The 16010-nt window shown below is 32.4% G+C and overlaps 1 protein-coding gene across 2 annotated transcripts in view; it reads left to right on the top strand.

Annotated features, from left to right (window-relative positions):
• Positions 1 to 16010, top strand: part of POT1 (protection of telomeres 1) — an 88740-nt gene that overhangs the window by 58312 nt on the left and 14418 nt on the right. For both annotated transcript variants that reach the window (XM_061198009.1, XM_061198010.1), the window contains 5 exons: positions 2924 to 3079; positions 7717 to 7886; positions 8998 to 9086; positions 13493 to 13549; positions 15386 to 15542. In XM_061198009.1, the coding sequence (XP_061053992.1) occupies positions 2924 to 3079; positions 7717 to 7886; positions 8998 to 9086; positions 13493 to 13549; positions 15386 to 15542 (629 nt within the window). The remainder of the gene's footprint in view (positions 1 to 2923; positions 3080 to 7716; positions 7887 to 8997; positions 9087 to 13492; positions 13550 to 15385; positions 15543 to 16010) is intronic.

Genomic DNA, 16010 nt, shown 5'->3' with positions numbered 1-16010 from the left:
CCAAATGACTTCGGGTCAGCATGGACTAGCGTAATTATTTCCTGTCTCAACTGAGATATGATGCTAATATTGGTCTCTTTATTAGTAACTACAATACATTCATTTTAATTATTCTAGTAGATATGATTCCCCCAAATACTGTTGTTTCTAAAAGAAGTTAATTTTAATTATAGGTTATTAAGACTATAATTGTTAATAAGAAGAGATTAAAGGCTATGGTTGGAGATAGACTCAAAGATAAAATTTAGAGCCTTAAATGTCTTCATGAACAAAGAAAGAAAAAAAAGCATAGCATATCAGAATAATCTTTCAAGTCAAGAAATTGAAAAAGTAACAAACAGAATTATAGAAAGTATGAGGTAGTATTTTAATAAGGTATTTAATTTTTGGATAGGTAATTTTAACATTGCCTAGAAATTTAAAAGATATTTTTAAGTGATATATAGTAAAAAATGTCTCTCCTTGACTTCCTCTCTTGTCCCCATTCTACTGTAATAATAAAAATAACATTAACATTTCAAATTGTCAAAGAAGGATTGTTAAATGGTGATTGTTATCTATTTGGAAAAAAGAATTAGATCTGTATAAAATATGCAGATACCTAACAGATTGAGTTTTGATACAAGATTACAAAAGTTCCAGAATTTCAACACAAGGTCTGACTTATACTCTACTCTCTCAACCCCTCCTTCAGAAGACTCATGGATTGGTCTGTAAAGCCATTTTAAAGTCTCAAAAACACATATACAAAATGAAAGAACAAATTCCAAGTGAAGAAAAGTGCGACATAATGTTACTACTCCCAAAGTGATTGTCCTGGTTCTTTGAATAATTTAGGAAACAGAGTGAGTGACACAAACTCATGATTGTTTATTTACAACTTAGCACTGTCACCAACATTATTCAGTACTTTCTCTGTAATCTGACACTGGCAGACACCTGTATAGATATGCGGTGTTTTCCAAACAACCCAGTCAAAAAATAAGCAGAAGACCTAAATAGACATTTCTCCAAAGAAGACTTACAGATAGCCAACAGGCACATGAAAAGATGCTCAACATCACTAATTATTAAAGAAATGCAAATTAAAACTACAGTGAGGTACTGCCTCAAACTGGTCAGAATGGCCATCATTAAAAAGTCTACAAATAACAAGTGCTGGAGAGGGTGTGGAGAAAAGGGAACCCTCCTACATTGTTGGTGAGAATGTAAATTGGTGCAGCCCCTATGGAGAAGAGTATGGAGGTTCCTTAAAAAACTGAAAATAGAGTTCACATGATCCAGCAATCCTATTCCTGGGCATATATCTGGAAAAGACAAAAACTCTAATTTGAAAAGATACATCCAATTTTCATAGCAGCACTATTTACAGTAGCCTTGACATGGAAGCCACCTAAGTGTCTATTAACGGATAAAGAATATGTGGTGTATATATACAATGGAATATTACTCAGCCATAAAAAAAGAATGAAATAATGCCATTTGCAGCAACATGGATGGACCTAGAAATTATAGTAATAAGTGCAGTAAGTCAGAGAAAGGCAAACATCATATGATATCACTTATATGTGGAATCTAAACAAATGATACAAATGAACTTATTTACAAAACAGAAATAGATTCACAGACATAGAAAACAAATTTATGGTTACCAAAAGGGAAAGGATGGGGGGGAAGGATAAATTAGGAGTTTGGGATTAACAGATACACACGACTGTATATAAAATAGATAAGCAACAAGGACCTATGTATAGCACAGGGAACTATATTCAATATCTTGTAATAACCTATAATGGAAAATAATCTGAAAAAGATATATGTGTGTGTGTCTGTGTGTGTGTATAACTGAATCACTTTGCTGTACACCTGAAACTAGCACAACATTGTAAATCAACTATACTTAAATTTGTAAAAAAAATAACAGTTAAAAAAAAAAAAAAAAGGAAATGTGGTGTTTTCTATTTAAGTAGACTGTTCACTCTTACCCAGCCAAAGTTCTGACATGCAGAGGCATTCTCACCTCTCTCCAAATGTCTTTTGTCCCTCCCTGTTATAGCATAGCATAGCCTCAAGCTCATCTCTTCCAGCCCTAGTACAGCACAGGCTAGCTCAGGTCTTAAGGACGGGATAGTGCATACTCGTCCTGGGCCCCTGTTCCCATCCTTACCTCAAGGTGACTTAAATAGCAATCCAACCTACCTTTCCCTTTCCATCACCCATGATTGTCATTCATTTGTGTTCGTAACATCTAACATAAACAAAATATTCATATCTGTACTTTCAAAGGCCTTTTCCAAATCAGAACAAAGTGGAAAAATGGGCAGAGGTCAGATTAGTTCCCTAAAAGCTAGGAATTTATACTTAAGAAAATTAGCAGAGATACTTGTAAAGGTTTATATACAAGATGGTAATTACTAAATTATTTAAAATAGCAAAAATTTTGAAACAAGTCAAATGGCCAAAAAAGGGATTGGTTTAATAAATTTGTTTGCATCTATAACGTAAAGTAATGTGAAGCCATTGAAAATCCTATTTTAGAAGAATATTTAAATTGCCTGAAAAACTACCCAGCAATAAATTAAGAAATGAAAAGCAGAATAGAATGCCAGTTTGGTAAAAAGAAAAAAAGACATATATATTATAAATACATAGAAGAAAAAAAAGATAAGTAAATTCAACAGTATGTTAGTAGTTTTTCTAAGCTCATAGCTGTTTGAATTTTTTTCCTTACATTTTATTCATTACCTATACATATGTAGTCCTTTTACAATCAGGAAAGAATATACATCATATTCAAAGTTTAACAGATATTTGGGGGAATATATTTAATTACTTTTAAGCTATGTCACCAGCAAATAAAACTCTTCTAGCCTCCACAATTTTACAAAAAGATCATTAAACTTTTGTTCTACTTCTTGTGCAGGTATGGGATGGCACCAGGACCCCATTCCCATCTTGGAGAGTCTTAATACAAGACCTTGTTCTTGAAGGTGATTTAAGTCACATCCACCGGGTGCAGAATCTGACAATAGACATTTTAGTCTATGACAACCATGTTCAAGTGGCCAAATCTTTAAAGGTGATGTTGTGTAGCAAGCATGTTTGCTCTTTTGTATTTTTATAAGTTTTAGGGTAAATCACACATTAGATGATATTTGAGGTCTAGAAATTAACTCCAAATTAATTTTTTTCTTTAATTTGTAAAATGTGTATTTAAATTATTAGAAGATATATTATAATGGCTTGAACAGCTTTTTTAAAGTTAAAGAATGTTTCCTGAATATCTTAAAGCTGTGCCCAATTTCACTATGGAAATAAGAAAGAAAAATTTTTTTCTGCAATAAAATTTGCTTTAAAATAACAAAGGATGTATAAAATATTTGTAAACTTAAATGATAAGCTCTTTTACTTGGTTTGATAAAATCCAGTCTTTAACTTTTTACTCATTAGTCTAAGAAATTGTTAATCCACCTCTAAAATATATTGATAAATTGTCTGTGTGTACCATACAGTTTATTAGAATTTGCTCACTATTTTTGAGATACAGTTTTCTAGGTAAAATAACGCTGCTTAGTTTTGGCACTTCTTGCTTATTAATAACATTTTGAGGAATATTTTTCTTCATTTTACCGTGTCTTCTATTTGCAGGTAACCTTTCTTGCAAAGAATGCTGTCATTGATAATAATGATGATAATAGTAACATTTGTTAAGCACTTCATATGTATTTAGCACTGTCTTATGCAATAGGTACTGTCATCATTTCTGTTTTACAAATGGGAAAACTGAGGCACTCAGAGGCCCAAGATTTCGCAGCTACTTGGGTGAAGCCTGTATTTGAATGTACGTCTGTTTCCAGAGCTAATCTTCTTAAGCAGTATAAAGAAATGAATTTCTTTATTGCAAATAGCTTCCATCCTACATTTAGGGAGTTATATAACCTACTTATAGGAAGAAAATAGGGAAAGTGAATTGTAATTTCTTTAGATCTGAATTTTAGTGCCCGGTTTCTTTTTTGCAAATAAATGTTCTTGGGGAAGGAAATATTTCCACTTTTATACTGTGTTACAAAGAAGCCCACCCAACTCAATAAATTAGGTTAAAGTCCAGGTCAAGGAAGGTGATAACTGTACTCTTTTGTCCTTTATGAGTGTGTTCATACCTTTCATGTCAGAAAATTGACTGTTGACGATATATTTTTGATGCTTTTCCTTGATTTTATCTGCATTGATTAGCTTATTTCAAAAATAAATGTAATGATAAAGCCAATTCTAAAGTCTTTTTAAAATACAGATAGAGTTCTTTTACGAATGAAAAAGATTTACATTTTAGATTTGACTTTCACTGTTTAATTCCCTTCTCTTTCCCTATGCTGTTTCTATAGGTCTTTTGTTCCTCTCTTTTGTCCTGATTTCCTTGTCCCAAGTCCTGAACAGCACCTGCCACAGTGCTTTCCATGTAGTAAGGGTGAAGTAAATAATATCTGCTGGTGAATGCATGAATCAATGAGCGCTGTGAATTTTTTTCAGATTTTTTTTCATCTCCTTTGTCTGCTTTATCTCACCCACTAGAGGGTGCTATGAGCACACATAATTAAGAAAATGTAGGGCAATTAATTTTTCTCTAAAGATATCATGACATTTACCTACAATGTAATAGAAAAATGAAAAGGATTTTCTCTATGTGTAAGTAATATAACTGTAGGCTTTTATTTAATGTACATTGACATCACATTTTATTTGTTCTGAGGCAACCTCTATACTAACCATTTCGTATTTATTTAAGAAGTGCCCAGAGTCAAATGATATTGATATCAATTAATTCTTGTCAACACTTGACGATAACTGCTTAAAACTGCACATTTATATTGAAATGCGTGGAATACATGTATTTTTGTTGAATAGGAACAGGAAAAAAATGTGATTTTTATTTTATGTAATAAAGAGGACAGTTAAGGCAACTATAAAGTACAATATAATTGAACTCTATATACGATACATTTTACAGCTAAAGTTGCCCTTAACATTTTTCCTAAACCTTGCTTTTTAAGTAAGTTATCTCCTTCCCTAAACATTTTACACACACACACACACACACACACACACACTTCAAACCTTTTGTCTACAAACAAAAGCAGTGTATTTTCAATCCCCAGACTTACTCTGACAAAATTTAAAAATAATTATAAAACACACATAGTTCTAATTATGTTTGGCATTCAGTGACCCAAGAACTATAGTTTGGTTATTTTCAGACATATACAGGTCATTAAAAATATTAAACCTAAAGGGAAATTTTTGAAAGTTTATAAGGAATATTTAAATTATTTCTAAAGGAATAAACAGTTCTTAATAGCCAGTTTGCTTTGCTTTATTTTTACTGTTTCCATATTAAAAAGGGCTTTTACAACAATTTTTAGAGGTATGTTTTATATATTTGTCTATTATAACAGAGCATCTGGCACATTTTATAATATATTTAGCAAGCTTAAAAAAAAATACAATGCTGCCTCCAGAAGGAATTTCTGGAAATAACAGTTTGTCATTTTTATAGCCTATATGTATAAAATTCTCTCTTGGTCTTTAAAATATAATTTTGTTTTATTATGAAATACAATAGTAAAGAATATAGTATAACAAACATCTACGTGCCTGTCGTCCAAACTTAACATTTCTAAATGTTTTGTACACTTATTTCAGGTACTTTTAATTTTAGGAAATGAAATTTCTACATGTGGAACCTTCTTTGTACCTCTGCTTATTCTAATTTTTTGCTCCCCAGTATCCCCTTTTTATTTATCCTAACATGTATGTGTGCACACCCATGTTTATTATGCTTTTATTTTATATACTTTTGTCTGAAAAATGCATATGGTTATGTATCATTCTATAATTTGCTTTTTTCCTTTGACATTATATTTGTAAGATTTATCCGTGTTCATATATGTGTCTGCATTAATACCAGCCTGTCTTAATTATCATACCTTTATTTTTAAATGATATTTCATAGGTTAAGCCCTCGCTCCCAGTTCAGTCTTCAAAACTAACTTGACTGTTCACTTTCAGATCAGTTTTTACAATTCCTTGAAAGGCACTGGAGATTTAGATAGAAATTGCATTGATTTTAAAGAATAATTAATTAGGAAATTATCTTTATAATGTTGAAACTTTTCATTTCTGATTATGGTATCTTTCGCCTTGTGTCTGGCCTTCTTTAAGTCCTTTGTAGATTATATACATTTACTGCACTAATATATTATGTATATTAAAAAGAATTACAGAGTAATAAATGTTCAAAAAGAATGACATAAAAGTAAATAGAAATGGACATATTTCCTCCCATCATCTTATTTTGGAGACCATGAGGAAAATCAGTTTTGTCATCTTGTGTGTGTGTGTGTGTGTGTGTGTGTGTGTGTGTGTGTTTTCCTTCTCTGACTCTATTTACCCTGCTCCCCTGATGTTCTGTCAGTGGAAGAAGTCAGAGAAGGAAAGACTAAGTGCCTTACCTCCTTATAAAACCCATGATTGGATGGGAAAAAGATCCTTGAGAATGAAGGAGTAGCTCTGGGAGTGTGGATTTTTTCCCCTTATTTTTTCCCCCATTTCTCTCCTCCATCACATACAGAGGGTGATGAGGAGAAATACAATGATCTGAAACAGCAATAAGCAGAGGTGGGAGGTTGGTTTACTACCTTCTCTTTCTTTATATTCCCCCATGTATAGCTTTTCTGTTACACAGAATCTCACCACTGTTAATCTTGACCTTGTAGGAAAAAAAGAGAATGGTAGTCCCACAGTCATCAGCAGTCAGGAGTGCTGCTTTATACAAATGAATTAAATTTCCTAGTTGGTAACTAGTTCCTTTTGTTTATAACTCTTTCTTCATAAAAATAAATGTGATTTAGGTAATATAGCTTCTTCCTTTGAGTAGGTGTCAGTTTCTTTAATAAACATTCTGCATCTGTCTCTTTTTAAGTCTTCTACATTAAAAGAATATCAAATACTCCGTAATTAAGGATATTTTTAAGACTAAGTTTAGCAAAACATCTAAAATTAACTATAGGACATTTGGTTCAAAACTATAATTGGTTTAAGTCTATATTTGAACTCACAGAAAGTGTTTCACATTATGGTGTACAGACAAAAATATTTACAGAAGTTTTCTTTCCATAGAACTTGTGGAATAGAGGGAGTTTATTATTTTGACAGAGTAGCACATTTAAACATACTTTCTAGTATTCTCATAATGAGAGTGTTTTAGTGATCATATTTAATTAAATCTTACCTTAAATTAGTTAAAGCAGGTTATTTTCAGAAACCTTAACCAAATAGGTTTCTTAATCAAATAGAGGGCTTGGATTTGATTTAGGTAATAGGTTTCTTAGCTACCGTATCTTACCAATGCTAAGACTCAATCTTATTTAACATCTCTAAAATGGAAATATGCCTTTACATTTGAAAAATACATACATATCTATACATGCATATGTATGTGTACAAACACATACACACACACACACACACACACACGTTTTGGTTTTGATACAGTGTCCTTGGGGCTGATATTGAGTACACATTAGTAGAACATACCACTTTCCTTTCTGATGAGTCAACATCCCCGGTTATTGGTCTGTGCCCCATGTTAGTTGTTAAATACTGTATTAAAAATTGTTTGATTTTTCTCCATTTTCTAAATAATAAATCATCTACTTTTAGGTTGGAAGCTTTCTTAGAATTTATAGCCTCCATACCAAACTTCAGTCAGTCAATTCAGAGAACCTGGCAACATTTTTAGCCCTAGAGTTTCATCTCCATGGAGGCACCAGTTATGGTCGGGGAATCAGAGTCTTGCCAGAAAGTAACTCTGATGTGGATCAACTGAAAAAGTAAGCATATTATAAACCTATTTAGAAATTGTAAATAAGGTATTAATTAAGCTGATTTCTAGGATAACATTGTTCTGAGGTGGGAAGGGGGGCTCTAAGAGGTCTCTTGTAATTGATCCTCAGAGCCTTCCTTGCCATTATTCATTTTTTTAAATAGATGAACCAAATGAAACAAATCAAATGATTGTAGGTTCAAATAGCTACATAGTAGCGGAGCTGGGTTTACAGTCTAGGTTTTCCAATAGTTACTTATGCTGTTACCTCTACTCTTTGCACTCATGTTCTTCTACCATTTGCCACCTTCTCCAAGTACAGAAACAAACGGTGGAAACTGGAGCTTAGCTAAAGTTTGGAAAACTTGATATATATGTCTAGTGTGCCAAACATACTTGATCAATCATGGAAAAAATACTGCCTTTTTAAAGTGCGTATAACCGAGAAAATAGGTAACGAAAATATTTCAGGGTATCATATTTTTAAAACTTTTAGGTGTGCCCAGAAAGTGAATAGTACCTTAAATCCTGCTACACTTGCAGCTCCCTCTTCCTTGAAGTATTCCTGTTAGTGATGTGTGTAGAAACTCTTTGACCCGTATTCTAGGGAAATAAAAATTCTTCTACATATTTTCAAAGAGTTATAGAAAATAGCCTTTTCAGTAAATTGAAATGACATAACTGTTTTCCAAGTTTTAATATATTGAAATCAATATGACTTTATGATCAATGAAATCAGCTATTTTAATAACCTTCTATCAGTTTCCCTACTTTATTTCTCATATTGCAATATGTAGCCACATAGTATTTCACTACTTGAGTCTAGAGTGAGATTGTTCTGACTTAGAATGTCATCCATTAAATACCCAGCTTATTTGCAGTATTTCGTCATCCCACTGTTCTACTTCTGTCTTTCTAGACTTCGGATTTTAAAATTTGAGGGTCTCTTGGAATCCCCCGATAATCTGTTAAAAAACTATAGTCCTACTGAAGAATGCATACACACACAGAATTTTTTATACAATTTCAGTGAGCTCTTGGTTTCTTTGGGTAGAGCTAAACTGACCATTGTTTGACTTTGTTTTATGCAATTAAAAATTATATTCTTTCAATTACAGGGTTTTAGAATCTGTAGATTTGCCAGCCAATCAGTGTTTAGAGGGTATATGTCAATCAGAACATGAGGACAGCTTTTCAAATATTTCAAGTAAGGACAGTTTTTTTTAATTTATTAAACTACAGTTGATTTACAATATTGTGTTAGTTTCAGGTGTACAGTGTCAGATTCTTTTCTGTTATAGGTTATTAGCAAGATATTGACTACAGTTCCATGTGCTTTACAGTAAATCCTTGTTGTTTACCTATTTTATATATAGTGGTGTTTGTTTATTAATCCCATGCTCCTAATGAGTAAGGATAATTTTTAATGTTGCCAGTTTAGTTTCTGCTAAGTAAAATGACTTTATCAACATAAATTCTTTTTTTTAATATCTTCCTCTCTCTATTTTTTTTTTTTTTTTTTTGGTTAAATCCATATTCATTGTAAAGAAACATGCTAAATCTTTATCAGTGTCCTGTGCAAAGGTAAACATTACTCCTCCCTTACCTGTATAGTTACATTTTCAAATTGGGGTGGTAGGGATTACTTGATTTGTGATATATGTAGTGTTGATGTGTGTATATATGTATTTATTATAAATCTGTATTTATTTCCTAGTAAACTATTTTGCTCATCAGTTTCTAAAAGGAACAAAGGTTGTTTTTGCTGCTTTATTTTAAATAGCCCAAGTATTTTTTGACCATACATATCTTAGAGTTCCCAGTTTTATTGAGTTAAGTACCTAATTACAAAATGTTAACAAACAATTGGTTGTTTATTTATATTATTGCCTACCTGAATAGGTGACTATTCAAATCTAAATTTTAGAACACTCAATCTGTAAGATTTTTTTCTTTACCATTTTGTCTCAGTATTTGCTTATACATTCTGACACCTAGAATCTATGTCATGTCTCTATCCCCTATTTTTTTTTTTACAACCTAACTCCTTCCCTACTATGATCTATTTTATGAGTATTTACTCTCTTTCTGTATCAGTAATGATAAGCATTAAAATTAACATGTGTGGCTTGATAGGCACTTAGTCAGTGCCTACAGCCATTATTATTTAATCCTAACAGCACTCCTATGAGGTTGATATTATTCTTCCCTTTTATAGAAAGGAAACTGAGGCTTTGAGTGATGGGAGTCATATAATTTGTCCAGGGTCACTTAACTATTAACTGATGGCAAAGTCAGTCAGATTCAAATGCAGGCTATTTGATTTTTTTGTACATGTTTATTTCTTCATTTTCTCTGCCTTAGAATTCTTCATATTTCCTAGCACGTTGGTGATAGCATTTTAGCCTAATCTGTGATTATTTGAACTGCCATTAGGAGGCCAGTTTACTTCAATTGACAATCATTTGGAGACAGTATTAATTTGTACTTATACTTTTTGAAATCTCTTTTCTCCTTTTAAAAGGTATTTCTAATTGTTTTTAAATTACAAAAGTAGTACATGTGACAGTATCAAGCTACGTAGCCTTCCCATGCCTTTATGCCCTCTCGCTGAGGTAAAGATAACAGTTTAGTGTGATTTCTTCAACATCTTCATGTTTATATGAATATATATACTTCTACATAAACAGATATGAGTTTTCCCTCTGTTTAAAATTTTTACAAAAATGGGACCATACTAGACTAGCTGCTTTATTTAACAGTGTACCATAGACCTCTTTCTGGGGTAATTCATATAGCTCAAACTCATTCTTTTAATAGTTACATTATATTTTATACGAGTCTAACATTAATAATTCAGCCATTTTCCATTTGATAGACATTCAGGTTGTTTCCAGTTTCTTACTCTTACAAATACTTCTTTAATAAACACCCTTGAACAATTGTACTTTCATGCTTATTGTTTCTCTAAAATAAACTCCTAAAGGTGGGGTTGAAGGGTCAAAGAGTAAGCACATCTGTTATTTTCATAGATGATGCCAGATTATATGCCAAAATGTCATAGGATTCATATGCAAATAACAGTGTGGGAGAATGTCCTTTCCTCACACTCTCAGTGGTATTGGCCGTTGACAGTATAAGTAATTTTTGACAATTTGGTAGGTATAAGGTGATATCTTATTTATTTTCCCCGAGTACATGGAAACTTAAAACTCTTATTATATATTTATAGGCCCTTTTTACTCCTTCTTTGAATTGTCTGCTCTTACCCTATACCTGATTTTCTGTCAGGTTCTTTATTTTTTTTCTTATCAGTTTTGTGGGAGATTGTTGTATATATTTTGCAATATTTTCTCTATTTTCTTATTATTTCACTTCATGCAGAATGGTAGATATTAAGTAATCAGATTCTTTGAAATTATACTTTGCCAGCTTAAGGTTCTCTTGCCATGGATTCTTATGCCATTTATTAGTGATGTTGAGGAAGACGGACAAGCAATGCATATGTTTGTATATGATGCCACATACAATAAATTATAAAAATATGACATACTATTATATATAATAGAATGTAGTAAGCTAAAGTAGTTGCAAAATATGGATACTTTTTTAAGTCTTAAATTCTTCATTTTGGAAAGCATTATTAAAACTTATTGCTATGGAAATTGAGTTTTTTGTAGTGAGGTGGATGGACCTAGAGTCTGTCATACAGAGTGAAATAAGTCAGAAAGAGTAAAACAAATACCGTACGCTAACACGTATATATGGAATCTAAAAAAAAAAAAAGGTTCTGAAGAACCTAGGGGCAGGACAGGAATAAAGACACAGACGTAGAGAATGGACTTGAGGACACGGGGAGGGGGAAGGGTAAGCTGGGACGAAGTGAGAGAGTGGCCTGGACTTATATATACTACCAAATGTAAAACAGATAGCTAGTGGGAAGCAGCCACATAGCACAGGAGACCAGCTAGGTGCTTTGTGACGACCTAGAGGGGTGGGATAGGGAGGGTGGGAGGGAGATGCAAGAGGGAGGAGATATGGGAATATATGTATATGTATAGCTGATTCACTTTGTTATAAAGCAGAAACTAACACACCATTGTAAAGCAACTATACTCCAATAAAGATGTTAAAAAAAAAAAGACTTATTGCTATGATCACTACTTTTGCTTTTTTTGTTAAAGTAAAATCATATTTTATGGTATTCATCAAGTCATCCTATTAAGTTTGGTAAATTTATTATTTTATCCACCTATCCCTTTATTCCCTTCACAGTGTATTTTTTCAACATAAGAAAAATTTTCGAACATACAGAAAAGTTGAAACAATTGTACAGTCAACACTCATATACCCACCATCCGATTCTCCAGTTAACGTGTTATTCTCTTTGCTGTGTCATTTATCTCTTTTTTAATGCATCGATCCAGTTTATTTTTTGATGCATTTCAAAGTAATTTGCAGACATAAGTACAGCTCCTAAACACTTCAGTGAAAGAACATCATTATCTAGAGTTAAATATTTGTTTAGAATTCTCTTTTATTTTTGAGGTAAATTATATTCAATGAAATGGGCAACCTAGGTGTATCATTTCATGAGTTTTGGCTGACACATAAACTGCATAACCTAAGTCCCTCTTAAAATCAAGACCATTACCTTTTTGCAGAAAGCTCCCTCGTGCTCTTTCCCAGTTGATCCTCACCCCCAACCCCACCCCAGAAGTCCTGATTTTTTCCACCATAGATTAATTGTGCCTGTTCTAGAACTTCAGATAAATGCAATAACATGTTATGTACTCTTGTACATACTATTTGTTTTTGAGATTCATCCATGTTGCATTTATCAGTGGTTTATTCCTTTTTAATGCTTAGTATTATGGTATGACGTAGACATTTTTGAAAATATGACATTTCCAGTTGCAGCACCATGTTTTTTTTTTAAATATGGCTTTGGTGTCTTTGTCAAAAATCACATGAGTATAAATGTGGATTTACTTCTGAGCTTTGTGTTCAGTACTTAGTAGTGTGTTGTGAAGTAAGCATTTTTTTCCCTCATACTAATTTCCAGTTGTTGCAGAACCATTTTTTGAAAAGAGTTTTGCTTTCCATTTGGATTGCTTTGCTGCCTTTATCAAAAATCAAATGACCATGTAAATGTGGGTTTATTTCTGGACTTTCTGTTTAATTCTGATAATATTATTTGTCATTCTTTATGTCAGTACCATATTCTTTTGTTTACTATAGCTTTATAGTAAGTCTTGAAGTCATATAGTATAAGTCCTCCAATTTTGTTCTTTTTCAAGATTAGATTCTAGATTCTAGATTCTTTGCCATTTCCACTCAAGTGATAGAATCTGCTTGTCTCTTTCTATAATAAAGCCTATGCAATTTTGATTAGGATTTTATTGAATCTACAGATCTATTGGGAAGAATATCAGTTCCTAACAATATTGAACGTTCCAATCCATGAACAAATGACATGAATCCATAAACAAATTTCACCATTTGTTTAGATTTTCTTCAGTTTCTCTCAGTAATGTTTTATAGTTTTCAATGCCACATTGAGCTTTTAATGTTTTTTAAAACTGTAATTCTTCTTTCCTTTTTTCCTAATAGGCTCTGGATCAGTATCACTATATGAGGTAGAAAGATGTCAACAACTATCGGCTACAAGTAAGACCATTTTCATTTTTGTAATATGGGCACAATAGTGAGTATTATGAAGTCTGTCCTTATACTTATCTATCCACGAGGGCAAAAACATATCCGTGTTAATTTTAATCAATTCACACTATGTATTTAGTGGTGTGTCCATAAAGGAGTTCCTTAAAATATGCCCCAAAACTTTAATGTTAGCAATGATAGTTAATCTATCAGATATCCACCTTCTGGTACTTCAGCTAAGATTAAAAAAAAATTAACTATTTCTAAGCACAAGTCTATTAAATAAAATTCTGTAATATACTATTATAAAGATATGAGTTTCTCATTATTGGAGAAAGGACGTATACTTATGAAATGGGCTAGAAGAAAGAAGCTGTGGTATTGTATTAGAATTGGAGGTGTCAGTATGTACTCATGGTTTTAGAGACAGATACAGAAATAGATATATGTGTGTTTGTATATATGTATTCACTCACATATACATTCATACACATGCAGGTGCACGTGTATAAGTATAGGTATGAACATGTGTGCATATGTGCCCGAGCTCTGTCGATGGAAGGGCATAAAAACAAGGACACCCAGTAGCAATGAGTACACCTAGTGTACAGATCTTAGTTTATAAATAATATCCCCAATCAGGGCTTCTTGGAGAAATAGCAGATTCCATGGTTGGGATAGGAGAATTATAAGGTGATTCTGGAACATCTTGTTGTGCCAGAAAGTAGAGAATTTCTCAGGTTAATGGTGGCAGATGTCAAATCTCATACAATTTGAGTATCAAAAATTACTAGTGATGGCATAGAACTGATTGAATAAAGTAGGAATCTGTTAGTCCATATGGATAGTAAATAAATGAACAAAACAAATAAATAAATAAATGAGGTTGAATGGAAAGCTGTTATTTAAAATAGAATGGCAGCTGATAAATGTAAAAGGAATAATGAAGTTAGGGAAAAATCACCATTTTTCAATCATGATAGTAATTATTTAGTTGCTAATCGTCAGTGGATCTTAAACTAGCAGGATCCTAAATGTTTAATGAAATTGGGATATTTATATTTTATCAAATACTTTCTTATTAGTTGTAAAGGGGGAAATAATAAGTTTATAGTGGAAAAACCTGCTGAACACCACCTTAATCAGCTGAGCAAAGTTAACATACCCAGGAATGAAAACACTGATATCACGTACCTTTTGATGTCATGCAATGAGAAGGCCACAATATCACTTACACAGTAGTATTCCTACCAAAAATGTGTAATTGGTATCTGATCATGAGAAAAACCAGACACACCCAAATAAATGGCCTCTACTCCTCAAATATATTAGCGTCCTGAAAGACAAAGAAGAGCTGAGGAACCATTCTCTACACTGAAGGACTCCAAGGAGACAGGAAAAATAAATGCTACACATGGTTCAGGATTGGGTCCTAGACCTGAAAATAAAATGCTAAGTAAGAGCATTATGGGGATAGTTGGAGAAATTTGAATAATGTCTGTTGATTCAGTGATAATCAATGTTTAATGTTCTGATGTTGAAAATTACATTGTAATATGTTAATGAAATTGCTTGTTCTTGTGAAATACATACTGAAGTACTAGGGATAAAGGGGCAAAATGTCTGGAAGTTACTATCACGTATCTGCAAGGTTTATGTATATATGGAGAGATGGAGATAATGACAGATGGAGATGATGATAAATTTGACAAAATGTTACCAAAATTGACAATTAATACAACTTAATTAGATTTGATTGTGTATGTTTGTTTCAGGGGGATTCATGTCAGGAATATACATATATCCTTGCAGATTTCTCTAACTTAATTCAAAAATTCTTTATAGTACTTACGGATCATCAGTATTTGGAGAAAACCCCACTGTGTGCTATTCTGAAACAAAAAGCTCCTCAACAATATCGTATCCGAGCAAAATTGAGGTCATATAAGCCCAGAAGACTCTTTCAGTCTGTTAAACTTTATTGTCTTAAGTGTCATTCACTGTAAGTATTTTCCATAACAAAACCAAAGTTTTCATTTCATGAAATTTGTGTATATATGTTTTCTTATGTGTCAGTTTAAGTCCTGACAATGAGTAAATTGTGATTTTAATGTATTGTATTTTGAAAGAATGGTAATCTTTTTAAGAGAAAACACTAATTCTTAGAAAATAAATCCTTTTGATGTTTCTTAGTAATAATAATTAAAAGTAGCTGCTGTTTTCAGATCTGAAATTCAATTTAGTAGCTCTGATAAATGCAAACAAATAATAACTGTGAAAAGCTGTATAGCACAGGGAGCTCAGCTGGGTTCTCTGTGATGGCCTAGTTGGGTGGGCTGGGGCCGAGGGGAGGTCCAAGTGGGAGGGGATGTGTGTATGCATATGGCTGATTCACTTCGCTGTGCGGCAGAAACTAACACAACTTTGTAAAGCAATTATACTCCAATAAAAAAATAAATAAATAAATATA

This window comes from Eubalaena glacialis, chromosome 8 (assembly GCF_028564815.1).
Source record: "Eubalaena glacialis isolate mEubGla1 chromosome 8, mEubGla1.1.hap2.+ XY, whole genome shotgun sequence".
In the NCBI taxonomy this organism is placed as follows: domain Eukaryota; kingdom Metazoa; phylum Chordata; class Mammalia; order Artiodactyla; family Balaenidae; genus Eubalaena; species Eubalaena glacialis.
This window is presented reverse-complemented; position numbering and strand designations above follow the sequence as displayed.